General features: G+C 38.6%; 1 protein-coding gene across 1 annotated transcript in view; it reads left to right on the top strand.

Annotated features, from left to right (window-relative positions):
- Positions 1 to 3,101: 3,101 nt before the first annotated feature.
- Positions 3,102 to 22,347, top strand: part of LOC134672524 (integrin beta-nu) — a 38,773-nt gene continuing 19,527 nt past the window's right edge. The window contains exons 1-2 of the mRNA XM_063530466.1: positions 3,102 to 3,386; positions 12,805 to 12,940. Of these exons, the coding sequence (XP_063386536.1) occupies positions 3,317 to 3,386; positions 12,805 to 12,940 (206 nt within the window). The 5' untranslated portion in view covers positions 3,102 to 3,316. The remainder of the gene's footprint in view (positions 3,387 to 12,804; positions 12,941 to 22,347) is intronic.

Raw genomic sequence — 22,347 nt, 5'->3', positions numbered from 1 at the left:
CAATTTATTTGGTATTCGATTACTATCTACTCGTAAGTATCATCATCATCATCTCAGCCATAAGACGTCCACTGCTGAACATAGGCCTCTCGTAAGTATACTTATGTATTATTTACCATTTGTTCGCATAACAAGAAACCGCTTCTGCTCCCAATTTAATCGCATCAAATTTCATTCGACTTCAGTGATAAAGCTTAAAGGATCTAGTTATATTGGTTTGCACCTAACATAGCGTCGAACGTAGATCACTGAATGCCACCAATGCGTTTGTGTAAACAACACAGTCACTTAGTGAGACGCACCTTGCACGCTAACTGTTAGACGCGAGTGACACTTCACATTTGAACTCACTTACGGTAAAGTGGGTATGCTCGGTGGCAGTGGTATTTTAAGGGCCGACTTCGTACCTACATGGTATTGTTAATTTAAAAAACTTGTTTGGGTCAGTAACCGTGAATTTGAGAGAATGTTATTACTTGGTATAGGAAGCGATTGATGTGTTAATTGCACAAAGGATGACTATATTATAATTGGCATTTAATAATTTGAAATGGAGAGAAAATTTTAAATATTATTTCTAATTTACAGGATCAAATGGCCGATTATATTTTAACAATTTGATATGGTTTTCATCTCATCTTGGTACTGTCAAGTGTAAAGGGGCCCACGTCCATCGGACGGTATCGGCCTGTCAGTTGTTCGGAACTGTCAACAATTTGTTCTAACTGACTGGCCGATACCGTCCGGCGGACTGTTAATCAGTAGGCCCCTTAAAAATATGGGTACAAATAAACCTACTCAAAAGTATATCCCATCCCATAGTTCTAAATTCGCTGACATAAGAGCTATAGGTCTATTTTTGAGTAGGTAGGTATGATGTGTGCACCATGCGTGCACCCATATTGACTGTACGACCTCAAGTCGTGTCATCACTGTCATCAGTCATCACTCACGAGGCATCCAAGGCGCAAAAATAAGTGCGAGCGAAATGCCTTATGAGAGTACACCTGGGGCCTGTTTCTCAAAAGCCTGTAACTTATAATACAAGTGGAAGTCCCTTTCTAACAAAAGCTGTCAAAAAGTGACATCCGTTTGCATTACAAGTTACAAGCTTTTGAGAAACGGGCTACCGCTTATGGTGCTCGCAGTCAAGATCGATGATGATGAGTAAGTAAGTCATAGTAAGATGAAAGTCATATTATAAAATTTTTGAAACAGAATTGGCCAATCACCAACCAACCAACCAATTTTTTTATTCCCATCGACATGTTCTCACGATCAAGCAACGCTCAATGTCCCGTAGAAAACATATCCGAAAAGTCGAAGTGAATGCAATACATATTAGACGTAAATCAAAACGTAAAAGTCACTTCACTACCTATCAGTTAAGTCCCGTTCATTATTGAATACGTAATGTGTGAAAACCGTAAAAGGTTAAAATCAATAAATCTTTACACTACGCTACTTTTATGCACCTATAACATTTTCATTTAAAGTTAAAACTTTCCAAATTAATAAATTCTATCTTATTACCTTGTGGCATTCATATAACCATGTATGGTCACGATCTAGTCACGCCTAATACCTATGTTGTAATAGATGTAAAATTACTGAGTAGGCTGCGCAAAATTTTTGCGTGCCCAAACCTAGCGTGCAATTTGCATCACCAAATATAAAGGACATGCCCGCCCACGGAGTCATCTTTGACCAAACATAATGTTAAGGCTTTGGCTAACGAACGTTTGTTTCGCTTTGTTATTTCGGCCTCGAGTGTACGCCCACAACTCACCAAAATATCATGACCTCTAACTTTCCTGCCATTTCCCCTTCGCAGCAACAGGTGGTTTAAAAGGCGGTCGGAGAGGCGGTCCAATTTACGCTGGTTTCCAAATAATGAACATTTGTGGATCTAGGAGTGGTTTTGATGCGTGTTCCGAAGTCGTGTATCTTGCAGAGTAACTCAGCGTTATATTAATAACGTCGAAGAACGACAGGGAATTAATAGTGACGCGTTAGATGGAAATTGATTAGCTTTTGAACTAACTTTAGGTTTACGACGCCTGTATCTGGGTTGAATTAAGCTTCAAGGAAATTATTTTATTAGCAGATGAAGTTGCGAAAGACACTTGAATAGTTTGCGTGTTGTGTAGCAATTTCGCTATGTTGATTGATGACTTATGTGGCTTCATATACGTAGCTAATTTAGTATGTACTTACTAATAGTTTATATCTGTATATTCACTTACATAAATACATATATACCATCGTCCACGCTGTTAATTGGCAATTCGTTAACCTTATAGCAAATACTAATATTAAGCGCCCATTTTCTTGGCTGTCGATTTTTTATATTTGTCTTTTCTTCCGCCCAGATTGAGTACTTACTTATAACGTTAATACTTGTCTACTATCTTATAATACGTACTAAAGATAGTTCTACTATGTTCCCTCAAATAAATAACGAACGCACTCTCATTTAGTTACACGAAGCTACACTAACAACATGAATATTTATCTCCGTGTATCATTAATCGGCCCGTCAAACCAAACACGCCCGGACAGCTGAAGCGTGAACTCATTACAGCGACAGACCTGAAACTACATCTTATCGGCTCTTACAGTCAATTACAGTGACATTACTACGAAGGGAACGAATGAGCAAAGTCAATATGTATAAAGTACTCTATATGTACAAAAAATCTCCAAGGCAAAGTGCAACTGATGATATATACAGCTACAAAGGGCGCAGATATTCTGGATAAGACAGTCGGCCCTATTCTAACTTTAACACTAGAGATCATCTAGAGATGAATAAGATACGATATCGAGAAGATATAGTCATTATTGTAAGTTAGATATGTCAAATTTGACGTTTCCGCGATTCTGGAGGTCCTCTTGAACGATTTCGACAAGTTATGACTTAGATGTCCATGTCACATCTAGTCGATATCCATTGTAAATCTAGTTGATCTCTATATCGTCTCTAGATCTTGTGATTATCTCGTTTCCCGAATACGCGTGAGTGCTAGTCGTAACTTCATTCGAGATTTGAACGCCTAAACTGAATTTCTCAAAGTTCGAAGATAGGTTACTGTAGCCTTTAAACTGTGGAGGGAGCGCCCAACAAGTTGCCTAGAGTAGCGTGAGATGCCGCCGCGTGTAGACGCGAGCGAGTGCGCCGAGCGCGCTGCTCGCGCCCTTAATATCACCTTATCAATCCTTATCAAACCTTATCAGTATCACTTACTCATCGCAAACGAACTCCGATCGATTCGGCACACTCGCGAATATCCCGCTTAATATGTGAGATTTAATTATGATCATGATCAGGAATATTGTGTTTAATTTGTGTGTTTATGTGTTATTGGAATACGCGAGTGGCCAAGGTAAGTTGATAAGAGTGATAAGCTTTCCTTTGCTGAAATTTGTACGTGATAACTGAAAACGTGTTAGACGTGTTTGTTTAATGTGATATTGACATAGTTTAACGGGAACTAGTGAACTTTGTGCAACTAATCTTTTGTACGCGAGTCATTCACAGTTCTAAAATTATATTATCTAAGTATTACCTACATAGATACTAAGAATAGGTACTTACTTATATGGCTGAAGTCTGAAGAAAACACGTGTTTAAATAAGCAGCGTCTTTAATCGGTTTTACAGGCTGAAATAAAACTCGTTCTTATCTACGTGGCTTCAAAAGGAGTGATTTATTTTACATCCATGTCTAAACTAAAATATACTAAAATAGACGTAGACGAGGCGCCACCGCACCGCCACCTGCCATGGGCATTAGTTTACTAAGATAGGAGAAATGCTAATAGAGATTGACAGTGTTATTTATAAACTTTAAAACTGGAGGAAGGGCAATGTGCTCGGGCTAAAAAAATTGATTTCCGCGTGTAAGAATGGTAGGTATCTTTACACATAAGTACTTAAATGCCTTAAATAAATGGAAACTGTGTATAAGATTTAATTTAAATATTATGTAAATATGATATAGAAGCAAAGCGAATAACATCTAGTTGGTTTCCTTAAACTGTATCTTACATGGGTAACAAAATAGATATTATTGATTATGCATCTAAGTGTAGGTATATGACTATACTCACACCTCACATCTAGATGGGTGATGCATGTTTCGTATTTAGGTATGAAAAAAAACTTTCATTTTTTTATTATATTGTATCAGGGATCTAAGACAGGGGTCGGCAAACTTTTGAGAAGAAGAGTCCACTGCAGTAGAAGTCACCAGTTTAAGGAAGCTTAAAGAGCCCAAAATTTTGTTTTCAGAGGTGTAAGAATTTTAATACTTAGACACCAGCCACATCATATAGGTATAGTCGCATAATCCTATATCGCCTTTATATATCGACAATAAATGTATCTAGAAAAAGCACATTATACAGTTATTTTTGAAATAATTTCTAAAATTTTGGAAATAACTTCCCAACTGATTAGCTGTAACCTGTAACCCTGTAACAAAACTTACCTAAGCGAGGTACTGAAAAATACATACTTACATAAATACCAGAATAATACAGAATATGTCAAGCCGAACCTCTCGAGATAAAAGTAGGACAGCCACACAGAATAAATAATAGTACTAGGACTATACTAGGTGCAGAAGACTCACTCTCTAACAAAACGCGTCTGTCACGATCAGCACAGATATGGCCGCTAGGTGGCGAAAGCGCCACGCGCGGCTTATGGCAAACCCCAAAATTGGGGTCGAACGGGTGTACTTTTAGCTACCTGTAGCAAAGCGACGACATCGCGGAGTGAGCCACGCCTGGGACAGCGACCTATGGCCCGCCTGAGAAATGCACCAACTTTAGCAACTTTAGTTGACATTCTTAGTAATATATTCCCTTCCCATAATTTACTGCTTTTAGCCAGATTTTTACGTAGCCCACTTTGTGTACTTTTTTCCTGGCTGGAACATATTTCTATTTAGGTACCTATATTTTTTACAGGATGCAAATTATTAATATGTGATCTGTGCGTTACCAAACGGTCACCGCATCCTCAATTAAATAGTCGTTACTATGGGCCCGATTCGGATTTTGAAATAGACATCTATTAGATATATTTTAGACATCACCAAGATACGATAACGATATGTTTAGGATCTAACTTGTCAAATTTGACATTTGCGCGATTCTGGAGTTACTCTTGAACGATTTACACAGGAATGACTTTTAGAGATCCAATTCACATCTAATAGATATCTTACTCTATCTAACGTAAAAGTGACATTGGTTGCCCGAATTGCGCTGCAAAAGAGAACTAGTTGATATCTAAACTATAACGTATCTAGAATGGATCTAGTACGTGTCGTCTCTTGTGAATATCTTTAAGTTCGAATACGGCAGTATGGATGCGTATCTAATCATTTGGTGCAATATCAACATCCTAATCCAGTTAGTTGACGACACCATTATTGAAAAATATCAGACAACCTCGGATGTACAGTCGAGTGTAAAAACTAAAAATATGGGTGCATACAACTTACTCAAAAATATGTCCCGTAGTTCTTAATTAGAGTTATTGGGACTTTTTTGGTTAGTATATGAGATATGAGTAGTAGATGAGTGCACCCATATTGTTACACTTGACTGTACCGACCTAACACTTTCTGTTCCTGTAATTAAGTGTTTTTTTATTAACTAGACTAGATACCTATTTTTTACTTAATTAAATATCAATTAAAACATTCTTCTTCCTCACGTTATCCCGGCATTTTGCCACGGCTCATGGGAGCCCGGGGTCCGCTTGACAACTAATCCCATGATTTGACGTAGGCACTAGTTTTGTACGAAAGCGACTGCCATCTGACCTTCCAACACAGAGGGGAAACTAGGCTTATTGGGATTTCCTCACGATGTTTTCCTTCACCGAAAAGCGACTGGCAAATATCAAATGATATTTCATTTCGTACATAAGTTCCGAAAAACTCATTGGTACGGGCCGGGGTTTGAACCCGCGACCTCCGGATTGAAAGTCGCACGGTCTTACCGCTAGGCCACCAGCGCTTTTCAACGCATCAATTAAAACATTAAATAGCATAAATACTAGGAGGAATTAACCACCGGAGCCGCCATTAACAGGCGTTCCCCTATGCCAAAAGTCCGCGGCCTTAACACAACATAAAACATAACATTAAATTACTTAGTCAAAATCGGCTCAATAGTTTTGACCCTACGGCACACGACATAAACATAAAAATATCTGGGAGACCGAGCTTTTTTCGGAAAACATAATAACTCAAAAGCGCGTTTTCCCAGAGAGACCTAGCTAGATCGATTTATCGCCCCCAAAAACTCCCATATAGCAAATTAATTTAACGAAATCGTTAGAGCCGTTTCCGAGATCCTCGAAATATATATCATCATCATCATCATCATCTCAGCCATAAGACGTCCACTGCTGAACATAGGCCTCCCCCTTTTTTGGGGGGTGAATGCCGTAATCGCCACATACATATAAATAAATAAATAAACAAGACTTGCTCGTGTAAAGGTATTAGAAGACAGACAGATAGATAGACTGCTGAAATGAATACTTTTCCCGTAGTCGACTAAACAAAAGTCAGTAATACGAGACACGATAAACAGAACATCTGGCCAGTAACAATAATTAAAACGTAATAAAAAATGAACAACAAACCTGTAATTGACGCATTTAATGAATCAATGGGCGTTATCACCCCGATCTATGCCTTGTCCGAGCCCTATGGGGCACTTGTGATGTTTCAATAAATTATATCTATGATATCCAAATACATTAAGTATTTTTTCACCACACCAGCTCGGAAAGCCTTACTTTGCACTTCAAAAACTGATAGCAAAGTTGCATTTTATTCACATATAGCGGAGGCAGTTAGGTATAAAGTTGACCCAAAATTTTTTTATTAAGCTATGAGCTTCATCACATATGTTTCTTGAGTAATTCTAAGCATTTCAAGCCTGGGAGGCAATAAGAAATGTGCGTCTACTCGGATTTGTAATGGATTCAAACTTTCAACCCCTTTTTAACCCTGTTAGGGGATGAATTTTACAAAACGCTGAAATTACTTTTCCTGTCTTTTAATAATATCCCCAAATACAAAGATTCAAGCCCAGCGTTCGAAAAATTTTTTGATATCCATACAAATTTTCAACCCCTTTTTCACCACCTTAGGGGATGAATTTTCAAAAACGCTGAAATTAGTTTACTTGTATTTTAATAATATATCGTTTTACGAAGTTTCAAATTCCTAGCTTAAAATAAAACTTGAACCCCATACAAACTTTCATCCCCTTTTTAACCCCCTTAGGGGTTGAATTTCTCAAAATCGCTTCTTATCTCTTGTACACTTTATAAATGTAATCTAGTGTGCAAATTTCAACTTTCTATCTTTTGTAGTTTCGGCTCTGCGTAGCAAAAATCTCCAACCAAATTGTTCACCTTTTTACGTTTTTCTTGTAAAATTACTATGAAACTGAAAAAAACAAATATCAGCAATGCATTATACGTCTTTGGTTTATACGAAAATGATACCAAACTTGCCCTACAAGGGTCACCAGGATCAAAATATATTTTTTTTAAAGATCCCACCCTCCTCGACTAGACGCACGCTTCTTTTTGCCTCCCAGGCTAGAAATGCTTAGAATTACTCAAATATCAGATGTGATGAAGCTCATAGCTTAATAAAAAATTTTTGGGTCATGTATGGCAGCGTTACATAACTGACTCCAGTAATACGAGGCAAAGTAATCAAATGCAAATTTTGAGTTGTTTATTTATGATTGCTGGTAGATTTGTCTTTTAAATGATGATTTTGAATGATAATTATTTTATAACATTCATTTGGATTTGATTTGGTTTGATTTTGTTTGATATTTTACATTTAATATTTGCTACGGGTTGGTGTGGTGAAAAATTTTGTGTTACAGTCGGGGGCAATTTTTTTTTAACCCTCGTGCTTTGAAACCAGAATCGCACGAGCGGTTAAACAACAACTTTGCCCCCTTATGTGTATAATAAACCATAACAAATAACTATTATGGTTTATTTATTATACACATGCATTAAAAATAAGTGTCTCTTCTATTTCCAAAAGTTAAGGATAATGAAGACTGGTGATCGTATTTTGTGATTGTGATATCGCCTAAGTGAATCAGTCCCGATTTCCCAACGTATTTTAGTTGAATAAAAATTGAGGATATTTACTATAAACCACTAGTTTCTGCCCGCGACTTCGTCTGCGTGGAATGATCTTGATTATTCTTGATGATGCTATAAATGCTATCCTATATCCTTCATAGGTCCTCATTGCAACTATTTCATGTATATCGGTTAAGCAGTTTAAGCCTCCTAATTTCGAAGATATCGAAACAATTGTACATGTACAGTCATGTGTGAAAATAAAGTGTGCATTGAACCGTCACGAAAATATGTAACCACGGCCTACTTGCACCGGTTTGAGCGTTGAGATTGTTAAATTTATTTAAACTCTATTAAACGTGAGGTAGGTAGAGTGATATTTTAATTAATGCCAAATAGTGTTCTCTATCAGTCAACTATAGATCTGAGCAGAAGTAGGTATAGGACTAATAAAATTGAGGCTTATAAAGCATACGAAAATCGTAAAAACAGAGTGTTTTCATCACTAGAGTCCCAATTACCTGTCTTCGGTCTTACCATTAATTTGGGAAGCCCATTTACTGAACAATTTATTGCTTTACACTATGTCGGCTCCCAATAGAGCAACTTCGTTCCACCACCGTTTAGGCTGATTTAGTACTTACTTGGAAAAGTACTGATGTTATTGATGTTTTTTTTGGGTTTAACTGGTATTTCCGTACTTAAAACACGTGTGACAGCAGGGCGCTCCATGGTTTAATATGACTGAATTATTGTCTATGAATCTCCATTTGTCGTCGCCTAGTTTAGTATTAACTACTGGTAAACTAGTGAGTTTGTCCACGTTGTTTTTATGTCAAGTTCAAGTATCGCGCTGCCATGCATTGTCACTCAGTCGTTACAACAATTGTAGACGGACTCTATACCTACGTATGAAACAAAGTATACCTAGTCAAAGGGAATAAGTACCTATTAAAATAATTGCTGACAAAGTAATACCATTTTCCATTGCTCACACATACATGTATACTGATAAAAGTAAACACAATGCCATCTGCTTGCACCGATAGTCGCCGATCGGTGACGTCATCGTCGCGCCAGTCACTGGATCAATCTAAATCAGCCTTAACACCTCACCCCGCAACCTCACACGCCCACACTCGTAAATTACGGCGGCGGAACGTAAACAATGTACCACAACCACATGTACCACTTATATATCGTCCACTTATTTAAGTAGAACTACCAAAAGCCCCCATTAAATGTTAGTAACGTGATTATGCTTTCCTGAGCACATTTCATTGCAATCTAGTATAAATAATTATTTTTAGTATCGTATTATAAACGACTTTTTACCCTACTGGCGTAGGAGGGCAAATTAATTCATTTTTTTCAAGTGGTTGATTTGAATACCCTTTTGACATGTAAAGTTTGTAATTTTATGAATAAATGAATATGAATATGAATATGAATAGGTTAAAAATTTTATCGGTACCTATAGGTGACTCAAAAATTCAATCGTTAAATACATAGGTAAATAGATACTTACGCTTTTCATCAATAAAACTCACATTTTCAAATCTCTTGTACAGCAAAGAATTTATTTCCGTACCAATTCATACCCTGTCACAGTGACAATCAATATGAAAGTCGCTAAAAACCTCAGTACTATTTCTCACTGTGACAAGGTACGAAATGGTACTGAAATTGAATTCCTTGACCGTACAACTACCTATTGAACTGACAATCTTTATCTTACAAATCGCGCATACGTCGTCTATTTAGATATATGTCCGTGAACACCGCAAGACCGCAACCTATTTGGTGGTTGATTTTACTTCCGCGCGGACATCGAGTGGCGACGCGGCTAAAATAGAGAGTCCATATATAAACAGTCTAATTTAGAGAGTCGACACATTCCTTTGCCGTTCCATTGAAATGCTGAATTTGGTAAGGATTTATCTCATCGGCTTTACATATAAAATAGATCACTATGGCTGCCGATGGACCTAATTTGCTGAAGATTAGAAAGTGTGTCTTGTAATTTTAACTTCCTAGTTTGGGTTCCGTACCCAAAGGGTAAAAAGGACCCTATTACTAAGGCTCCGCTGTCCGTCTGTCTATCTGTTTATCACCAGGCTGTATCTCATGAGGCGTTATAGCTAGGTAGTTGAAATTTTCACAGATGACATATTTCTGTTGTCGCTAACTATAACAACAAATACTAAAAACAGAATAAAATAAATATTTAAGTTAGGCTCCCATACAACAAAGGTGATTTATTTGCCTTTTTATGCGTAATGGTACGGAACCCTTCGTGCGCAAGTCCGACTCGCACTTGGCCGGATTTTAACTACAGCTAGGTATTAAATATCGCGCAAACTAGCGCGCAAAAATATCGAACACATTTTTTTAAATTATATATCCTGCAAAAAAGCTTGTTATTTCTTTTCGACCGAAGTTTTTAGTTTTTCAATAAGTTTATCAAAAATATTGTTACAAATGAAACTGTTTGTGATAGTCCACTCTACAAGTTTGTAGGGTTGTAAAAAAGTGCAGTGTTGCAATGTTCGCGGTTGCATGGTTTTATTACAATATTTATGTAATTCAATACTCACGTCAATTACCTACCTACCTATATAGTGTAACACATTTTTTAATAAAATGTTTTCTAACCCTGCACGAAACAAATGTAGGTACTTAATCTACTTAAGTTTTAATTCTGGTGTCATATGAATGGAACGCTTTCTCATGTTTCCTTATGAATACCCTTGTACACACTATGAAACTGCCTGTTCGGTAACCCTATGGCAATGTTATAAGGTCTACCAAAGGTTAGTTAAGTGTTGCCGTTGGTACTAGAAAGCCGACTTCGTTTATTTAAAATTAACGAGTGGACTTCGTGATTTACAATCGCAAACACATGCCGGAAAATGTAGGTCTACACATTAAATCTGTGGCGAGTTTTAGTACTTAGCTTGTGACGGACTAGAAGACAAAATCTTAGATCGGACCCTCCTATTATAGTTATTTACGATACAAGTGCGGAAAAAATGAAATACTAAACGAGTGGCGATTAAATTAAAACACGACCGAAGGGAGTGTTTTAAATCGACACGAGTTGCGAATTACCTATTCGCACGTGTATCGTACAACGTTTTACAATACATAAGGTCCTTTAAACTTTTGACATAGCACGAAAAGTGCTATTTCAACGCACTAGTGCGGGAAAATAGGACCGTATGTACTGTAAAGAATATTTAGGTACCTACAGTCGGACTTACAGAGATGAGTTTACATGGATATTAAATCCTAGGTATATACACAAATTTACAAGTAGGTATAAGTAATATAAATACGCAGGTGCCTGTACCTGCATAAATGTGAATGGAAAAGTTTATACGTTTCTCCTAGCGTACGTATCTTTGCACATTGACAAGTAAGTTAGATGGCATATGAATGGACTAGCTACTTTCCTATGCACTTCAGAGGCATTCCTCACGGATAGGATGTACGTAAAGGATTATTTACATATAAGTAGTCACTTTCGACAATGCTAGTGTCTCCCTAAGGTGGAAGAAAGGGACAATGAAGTTACGTGTTTATTGCGTTTGTCCTCTGTGTGCAGATTTTATTTAATTCTTCCTACTTCGATTTCCTTCACGAGATTTTTGTCTCTCCACATCGACAGTGCTGACTTCATTGAGCGTTCAATATATGCATAGGTTGGTCATAACAATCTAAGATTGCTAATAATAAAACATTTAATGATTCTAATAAGTAGTTTTGAAATCGAAAGTAACGATATTACCACGCTGAACACTATAGTACCTACTTATAGGTGTGTACCTCGCTCAATCTCGCTTTTAGTTTAGATTAGTATCTTCGTCAGCATTTCCGCTTTATTAATAAAGGGAACCATAATACAATCAGTTATCATATATCAATCTACCAAGCCGGGACTGGTTCTGTAGCATACTTTCCAACTTGAAATGCTTGAAAATGTGACCTAACTACTTATTTCTACGAATAAAAACGGGTGTGCTCTACCGTTTTACTTGGTTATGAATGGATCGTCGTCATCGTTTTTAGGGTTCCGTACCCAAAGGGTAAAACGGGACCCTATTACTAAGACTTCGCTGTCCGTCCGTCCGTCCGTCCGTCTGTCACCAGGCTGTATCTCACGAACCGTGATAGCTAGACAGTTGAAATTTTCACAAATGATGTATTTCTGTTGCCGCTATAACAACAAATACTAAAAACAGAATAAAATAAAGATTTAAATGGGGCTCCCATACAACAAACGTGATTTTTGACCAAAGTTAAGCAACGTCTTGAGTGGTCAGTACTTAGATGGGTGACCGTTTTTTTTTTCCCTTTTTTTGTTTTTTTTTGCATTATGGTACGGAACCCTTCGTGCGCGAGTCCGACTCGCACTTGCCCGGTTTTTTTACTCTTATCCTACTCGTAGATAAGTACTACTCTACTACTATGTACTTTGTTTAAAAGCCACTAGATACGATTTGAAGCCACGATTCGTCTACTCGTTTGCCTCCCATTAGGTAAACAAAGCCTTATTGCCACGACATAAGGTCCCCCGATAGCCAATTAAGAGTGTTGGAGTACTAAGACACCGTAGCTGCTTTCAGCCAAGCTTACCATGGATTTCTTTTACAGTGCCTCAACAAATACAGAATAAATTGGTCTGCATCGAGCATGACTCGTGCGGCGCGTGTCTGTCCGCCGCCTCGCACTGCCGATGGTGCGCGGACCCGTCTTTCAGTGCTGCTGCCAGATGCAACGATGACGAGAGGTGAGTTATTATCAAAACCCCATAATCCATGTTCCAGTTCTTTGAAAATAAGGGTAGGCAAAAAATACTTACCTACACTAAATTCGCGATGATATATAACTTTGATTATAGCCGGATCAAAAAACGGCCAGTGCCCCGACCGAGGGGGCCTGGCCGTTCTGTGAATCTGTGCGCGAGGAAATTGCCTCGCGTATATGCTTGCTTTGTATGGACCCGGCTACCCACTCACCGGCTAGTGATGTAAAAACTGTCCGTGGCTCAAAGTTGTAGATGTTGTAAGTTCTCCACAAAAGGATTAACTACTAGAGATAATTCTATTAGATATGTTATAACGGTACCTCTATATAATGTGACCTTTCTGAAGCTTATGTTTAATCCCTTGTTATCTTTACGAGTCTCTCGTATTAGGACAGGTTGATGATACGACAAGAATTTTTCTAAGCACTGTACTGTACATACTTGTACAAGTTACATTACCTTGCACTAAGGGGTCATCCATTAATTACGTCACACCAATTTCTAGGTTTTTTGACCCCTCCCCCCCCCCCTTGTCACACTTGGTCACATTTGGCAAACCCCTCCCCCCCTAGTGTGACGTCACATTTTTTCTACGAAATCGCCAAATCGAATTAAGTAAGTACCTAAGTCTTATTAATATTTTATCAAAATATTTTTGACGAGATAAATATTAGTAATTTTATAACCCAAAACTGCTTAGGAAAGAAAATTAAATGATTAAAAACTATTTTCGTTTTAAAAACTTGTTATTTAAATGTACAGCGAACTAAATAATTTAAATAAATTTTCGGTTACTGATGAAGTTAAAGTGACGTCACAAAGTTTGTGTCTCCCCCCTCCCCCATGTCACAATATGTCACATTTTCTTGACCCCCTCCCTCCCCCTAAACGTGTGACGTAATTAATGGATGACCCCTAAATGGCATTGAGATTGGGTCACTTTGTTTACCAAGAGAGTGTACGAGTATATAACATTAACAAAGTTGTATTAGGTAGGTAATAAGAAACATTTTATGGTCAGTTATTGTACTTCAATTACCTACTTATTTATCAACTTTAGCCTGGGAAAAATCTCGTCATTAGCTTTATTTGTCAACTTTGACCTCAATAGGTATCTCATCTCATTACAATTTTATGAGTGGCATTCTTGTTTTGCGGCAATTATCATTAATTAGTAAAAGGTTACTAATGTCTACATTTTTGGAAGTGACAATTTATTTGGATGCGTTTCCGGTTTCTAGTAGGTATCCCACAACGTTTGATGTTAATTTGTAAGTTTCTACATACACTTTCTTTTACATTTTATTCTAAGAAAATAATGTTATAATGGTTAAGGTCAATATGCCATTTTGCCTTTTATGCGGACTTTGTAATGGAGAACTTTTCTATAAACGATCACAACACAAACACACATCATGCCAAAAATATAAACTTTTTATCTATTGTATAACAAATGTGGGCCACACCACCAGACGGCCCCATAGTAATGCAAATTAACTTAATTAACGAAATACAGTCATTCTATTTTTATTCTCAAACACTTAATTAAGTATTTCCCGATGCCAAAGTATTAACACTATGTTTAATTAACTCTGATAACTCCATGGTCTCAAACAGCAGGCGTCGGGCCGCACAGCAGGGGAGTAATTACCAACACTAATGGTCAATTTGTTATTTTGTATTAAGCTTTTAACACGTCGCGTTTGCTCTTTGCCGCGTTATCTCAGATGAAAAAGCAGTGAGATAAGAGTTACAAAAGGCGGTCTTTTATTGATTTGATAGTTTGGAAGATGTTACATTAGCGCATTCTTTGGGGCCGTCCGGTGCGGTGTAGTTGTGAGGTCCCGTTTTGTTCCCACGTTCGTCGGCCGATGTTCGCTGACAGTCGGGTTGGAGTAGTGATGCGAATAATCCTCAACAAAATATGGAAAAAATATTTCGGATTTTAAGATCCACTGCGATCCATTGTTTATTTAAACATAATTGCACAATAAAAATATACAATTACAAAAGGCGGAATTATTAATACCACACGGAATTTTCTATCAGTTAACCTTTAGACCAAACGTAGTTTTTAATTATTCTTAGTATAATTTACACTCTTATGGTGTTTATATATTATGAGATACCAAAACAAAAATTTTTAATACATACAGTTAGTATTTAGTTTTTTGTATTTCGCGATATTTTGATATAAATGTCGTCCAAAAAGGCCATAACTCCCGTTACCTCGATGCAAGCACGAATGATTATTGACTAGGACTTGGAAGTTTTGGGTTGAGTACTCGAAAAAGTCCAGACAACAGCTTCAGTGGCGTAGGTTTTATCGTGTCAAAACGCTTGCGAGACATGGTCATCGGTTACAATGCTATCAGCGACAGGATATTGATTTTGAAAGTGTCAGGACAGCCGTATCCCATACACTTCATATCAGTTTATGCACCAACATCGCAGTCATCAGAAGATGTAATCGAGCAGTTCTACAGCGAACTCGGAAATGCCTACCGGGAAATCCCTAGCAATAACCCAGCCATAATCCTCGGCGACCTCAATGCCAAGATTGGTAAGACGCATGATGACAATGATCTGCGTGAGGTTGTCGGAAAATTCGGCCTGGGAGCACGGAATTTGCGGGGTCAAGTTTTGCTTGAATTCTGTGCAGGGAACGGATTGAGCATTATGAACTCTTAATTCCAGCAACATCCACGTAGGCTCTGGACATGGCTCTCCCCTAAGGGACATAAGAACCAAATTGATTACATCATGATCGGGAAGAGGTGGAAGTCATCAATAATATCAACAAAAACTCGCCCAGGAGCTGATTGCGGAAGTGACCATCAGTTGCTCGTTGCACAATTTAAAACACGGCTTAAAGTTATCAAGAAGGCAAAGCCGGATAGAACCCTCCGATTGCGCGAAGGAGATGAATTACCGTTCGAGGATCTCCTGCAACAGAGACTGACACAAATCTTCTAATACGACGTGGGAACGGCTAAAAAATGTTGTTAAGGACTGCGCCCTAACGGTCAATAAGAGCACACGGCAGGCTTAACCGAGAGCAGAATGGATGCAGGAGGAAACCTGGGCGGCCGTTACTGAAAGAAGAGCCCTGAGAGAACGTGGTCTTGACACTGAAAGCGAAAGACAACGGTATTTCGAGCTTAACACCCAAGTGCAATGCCTTTGCAGAAGAGACATTGAGCATTCCTCAAATTGATTCCATATGTGAGGAGATAGAGAGGACCAACAAAACAAACCACTCAAGGGATATGTTCCAGAAGATAAAACTCCTTACAAGAGAGAGGAAGTTGTGTTGTTGGACAATTGACGACCACAAAGGAAGAACTATAATAGACCAGCAACAGGTACTGGCAGGATGGAGAAATTACTGTCAACAACTTTATAGTGTAAATGAAGACACAACTTCAGTGCAAAGGATGGATTTCAAAGAGAGAGAGCCCGACATTTTATTGCACGAAGTGGAGGCTGCGATTAACAAGCTCAGAAGGAAAGCTAGCGGAGGCGACGGAATCACTGCACAGCTGATCAAGAATCTAGGCCCAGAAGGCAATAAAATCCTTCACAGTATATGTAATAAGGTATGGAGGACTGGGCAGTGGCCTGATGACTGGACAGAATCCATTATTGTTCCTGTGCACAAAAAAGGCTCCACACGTAAGTGTGAGAACTATCGCACCATCTCCCTCATCTCGCACGCGGCTAAAGTTCTGCTATATATTATAAACAGAAGACTGGAATGCTATATAAGTGGACAAATTGCTAGAGAGCAGGCTGGATTCGTGAAGAATAGAGGAACTCGGGAACACATTTTGAATATGAGGCAACTGATACAGAAAGTACGCGAATTTAACATCCCAATGGCTCTCTGTTTTATTGACTATGCTAAAGCGTTTGACTGTATCAGTTGGGCTGTTATGTTTAAAATCATGTCGGAGATGGGAGTACCGGAACACCTGACCTTTTTAGTGCAGAACCTCTATGCTGACGGGCAATCGAAAGTCAGACTCGATGATGCGTTGTCTCATTCTTTTAAAACCGAGCGTGGCGTAAGACAAGGTGGCATCCTCTCCCCGCAGTTATTCAACCTCATTGGCGAGCACATAATGCGCAGAGTGTTGGAAGCTTGGAAGGGTGGTATCCGAGTCGGTGGTCACCTTATCAACAACTTGCGGTTTGCTGATGACACCACTATCATTGGCGCAAACGAAAGTGAGATAGCGGCCCAAGTAGCACAGATAGCTCTATAACTACTCACTTTTAGTTCTATCTAACGCTCTGTGCGTATTAAGACACTTATAACAGCACACTCGTGGTCCTACAGCTGTATAATAGATTTCAGTGATATTTATATAGCTTAGGGCTGATTAAAAGCTGCATTACGGCTCTGAAAACTACCATTAATACGCAAAGAGTGATATAAAGGTATATTTGCTACGAACCTATACAGCTTTAAGGGTTATCAAATGCTTTAACCGTTATAAGGTCTGTTTAGTGGATAAAATTACGCCATGTGCTGTATAAGGAGGTAATTGTGGACTTTTATTACGTTGACTTATTAAGGGAGCACAAGTGAACTATTATGAAGCTAATAGATGTATAATGGAAAACATGTGGCACATTATACAGCTTTTCGCTTAACATGTTTACCGCTAAGCAGCTTTTATTACGCTGACTTTTAAGGGACCACGAGTGAACTAATATGAAGCCAATAGACGCATAATGGAACACCTGTGGCGCATAATACAGCTTATCGCTGAACGTGTTTACCGCTAAGCAGCTTTTATTACGCTGACTTTTTAAGGAAGCACGAATGAACTATTATGAAGCCAATAGACGTATAATGGAACATACGTGGCGCATAATACAGCTTATCGCTGAACATGTTTACCGCTAAGCAGCTTTTATTACGCTGACTTTTAAGGGAGCACGAGTGAACTAATATGAAGCCAATAGACCTATAAATGAAACACATGTGGCGCATAATACTGCTTATCACTGAAGATGTTTACCGCTAAAGCAGCTTTTATTTTGCTGACTTATTATAAGGGAGAACGAGTGAACTGTTATGAAACCAATAGACGTATAATCGAACACATGTGGCGCATAATACGGCTTAGCGCTGAACATGTTTACCGCTAAGCAGCCTATTATACTACCATTGAGACTGTGTGTATAGCGGCTATTTAAACGTTCACAAGATGCCTTATAACTGTTTAGAGGTTCACTAGTGTATCGAAAGAACGACTTGGACTTTATAGTGGTTCACTTAAGTATCTTAATCAGATATATAACAGTCGTATGCTGCATATTAGAATTTTAACGGTTCACGTTGCTTTTTAACATTGACCGCCATTTTATTGTATATAACCTACAAAATTTAAATTACTTTTCCAACTTTTAAGGGCAACAATAACGTTTTGTGCATGAGTTCTTAACCTAAATCACTAGTTTAGCACTTCCTATAACGTATTATTAACTTTTTATCTCATAATTCCGTCCAAACCACTAAAGTAGTTTTTACACAATAGCTTATTTATATCATTAATTTAAATAAATCCTGATTATTCTCGTGGCGCATTGAAATTTTCTTAGATAATGTATATATATAATGTCAATAAACTTGCATTCCCAAACATCTTTCTCACATTAATATATAAAAGATCATGTACTAACATTTAACTAAACACTTTAACAAAATGACTTATGGTGTTGTTGCGCTAAAGGTTTTTGCTTCAATATAAATATGTTTTTTAAGGCAGAGGTGTAAAAGTATGTTAATAATTATCTTTTATTCAGCCCAACGTCAATATTTCCCGGTATTAGGGCGCACATGTGACATATTAACTGAATAAAGGGTAACTGGTGGTCTCTTACCCAGTCAATATATACCTCTTATAACTCCTGTTACCCCTTATAATTCCATTAAATTGCTGCTACAATGCTCTTAAACAGCTATGTGAACTTAAGGCTGCATAATTTGTGCCCATTTAAGAGTTATAAAAGCTGAAAAGAGGCTTATACAGCTCTTATGCAGCTTTTTTATTCCAGCTTCAAGCGTATTCGTACTTCATTATGCGGCTGCTATACAGCTAATCTGTGCTACTTGGGGGAACTGCTGGAAAAGTTGGAATCCGTTAGTGTGGAGTACGGATTAAGGATAAACCGGAACAAAACCAAACTGATGTTGTCGACCGAGCGGGAAAATCCCAGAGAACGTTCGAGTTGCGCGAACTAGAGTCTGTAGAACAGTTTGTTTACTTGGGATCTTTGATTCGTAATGATGGAGACTGCGAGAGCGAAGTGGTACGTCGAGCTCAGATTGCAAAGGCGGCAGTAACGCGCCTAGAGAAGATATGGAGGAATCGCAACATCTACCGCAGTACAAAAGTTAAACTAATGCGTACACTCATATTCTCTATCTTCCTTTAAAAAATATATATAGGTATACATATACTGCATAATCTGAAACTACACACAGCAGAAACACACACACACACACACACACACACACACACACACACACACACACACACACACACACACACACACACACGCGCGCGAGAGTATTCCTTGTATAAACTTAGCTTTAATTACTTACTTATAAGTCATGTACTTAAGATTCAAAATTGTTAACCCTATGTGGAAGAGCGGTTGTCTCTTAATACAGGTATCTTGAATACTTAAAAAGAGGCACCAGCATGAATACTGAAATGTTACTTTATGTTACTGAATAAACTTTATTTATTTATTTATTTATTATTTATTATTCCTATACGCCTCCGAAACATGGACGCTGAAAGCTAGGCTAAGGGATAGGATTGACGCATTCGAGATGTGGTGCTGGCGTAAAATGCTGGGAGTGTCGTGGACTGAACGCCGCACCAATGCTTCAATCCGAAGCCAACTAAAAGTCCTTACTCCTCTCTCTGTAACCTGCTTGAGGAGAGCTCTTTCTTTCTTTGGACACGTGGCGAGACGAGAATCACACAACCTCGAGAAAATCATAATGATTGGCCGTGTCGAGGGAACAAGAAGTAGAGGCAGAGCTCCAACTCGCTGGACGGATCCACTCCTGGAGGCAATTAATAGTGGCACACAGTCCGCACTTCTTCAGGCTCAGAACAGAGCAGCCTGGAGGCTTCTTATAGACAGAGCTACTTATGGTGGTCATGACCCTCAGCTGTGAGGATAACGACGAAGAAGAAGACTCGAAAAAGTATTCGTCGGGAACATTTACAAGAATGGCACATCACTAAATATTACTATCCAAAAAGTCGCATCTCTCGCAACGACGATCAACGTGATTGATAAGTGGTCGTGTAGCTTACACGCTTTAACTATTCGGTTTTCCGTGTCACCCTTGTAAGGTCAATCCAAGTCAGGGGCCCATTTTTCGAATGGTATTAAGCTGAGTGGCCATACTTACTAGGGTATGCCAGTGCAGTTTTGCCTGTACAGTTCAACCTCACAGGTAAAGCCGCTTAGGAAACTGTAAAGTCGAATTCCACACTCCTTTTTACCTGTGAAGTTGAAATGTACAGGCAAAACTGCGCAGACTTAACTTAGTGTGTATGGCCGGATTTTGACTAATATATATGTTACAGATTGTTATTGTCTGTCATAGAAAGGAAACATTTTCATTTCAACATTTAGTGGGCAAATAATAATATTTATTAGAACATTGACCGAAAAGGAGATGGCGAAACGACTTGGCCGCATTCTTCCCCAAATGGTGAGAAGATGCCGATGACAGGGTCGAGTAGAAAAACAAGGGGAGGCCTTTGCCCAGCAGCGGGACACCAAAGTAGGCCAATAAAAAATATATTACCGATAAATGGGCCGTGATTCGTCGGGCATAGCCTCGGGAATGGTACATCACTAGCTCCAAAAAGGCCCGATCTCCCGTAACCACGATCAGCGTGATTGATTATTGATTGTGCTGCTTACACGGCTGACTCGGATGAGTAGTTTTCAATGGGTTTGTTCTAAACACCGTGGGCTCATCATTTCGTCATGAGCCTAATTTTTGTTTGTTTGTCTGTATCATTTGAAACGTGAGAATAAATTTGGATTCTGTAGCTTCATCCATCTTCTGTCATCGTAGCTACGGTCTTACAAATAAAAACATGGACCACCATAAAAGTATATCGATTTGAAGTTATATTTTAAATTGTAAGGAATCTTTTGCTTCATTGGTAATTTGACTGAGTAGGTATACAAGAGGCATGTTATTATAAGTACTCACGTTCCTACTGCATAGTTTCTATTAACAATTACCTATATGTCGCCCTATTCAAAAAACCTCTCTTAAACGAGTAAATCTACATACTCTTGTAGCATGACTCAATAGCTTCTATTCCTTACTTGACCAAGGTTACTCGCATCTGTGGCAAAACACTTGACTCACTAACTTTGACACAGTCATAATTTCCTAGATGAGAAGCGAAAACAAAAAAACAAACGAAAGAGGTAGTTATTTGTTTTTCAATGTCGAATTTTATCAGGGACTACGATTTTTTCCTCAGCTTATACTAAGGAAACCTGGGGTCCACTCGGCTATGTACCTACCTAATCCCAACAATTGGCGCACTAGTTTTTACCAAACAGTCGTTTTCGTCAATATCAAATGATATTACGTATGTAGGTACCCAAGTTTAAAAACTCAACGGCACGAGCCGAGGTTCGAACCCGCGACCTCCGATTTGAAAGTCGCAGGCCTATTCTACCAACGCATGCCTCTAGGCTCTATGCAAAATTCATAATGTAAATTGCTCAATGCTCACTTTGCTTAGCACGGACAATACACCTACGGATATCGAGGTCGCGTTTTTATCACTTATCGTATTGGTTAAGACATCATGTGCCGTTCCAGCAAGTATGTGAGTGCGGAAGCCACGGGTGTGTTATCACAGGCGGTTAGTAATAAAACCGGGCAAGTGCGAGTCGGACTCGCGCACGAAGGGTTCCGTACCATAATGCAAAAAAAAAGCAAAAAAAAAAATGGTCACCCATCCAAGTACTGACCACTCCCGACGTTGCTTAACTTTGGTCAAAAATCACGTTTGTTGTATGGGGGCCCCATTTAAATCTTTATTTTATTCTGTTTTTAGTATTTGTTGTTATAGCGGCAACAGAAATACATCATCTGTGAAAATTTCAACTGTCTAGCTATCACGGTTCGTGAGATACAGCCTGGTGACAGACGGACGGACGGACGGACAGCGAAGTCTTAGTAATAGGGTCCCGTTTTACCCTTTGGGTACGGAACCCTAAAAAAGTGCTCGTTATAGGCCACCAGGAAAGTGAAGAAACGCCTAAATATTTATTAATTGCTAGAATAAATTGGTTGGTCAATTTATTACCTATCT

This window comes from Cydia fagiglandana, chromosome 17 (assembly GCF_963556715.1).
Source record: "Cydia fagiglandana chromosome 17, ilCydFagi1.1, whole genome shotgun sequence".
Taxonomy (NCBI): Eukaryota; Metazoa; Arthropoda; class Insecta; order Lepidoptera; family Tortricidae; genus Cydia; species Cydia fagiglandana.
The sequence above is the reverse complement of the archived record's forward strand: the minus strand, read 5'-3'. Positions and strand labels throughout refer to the sequence as shown.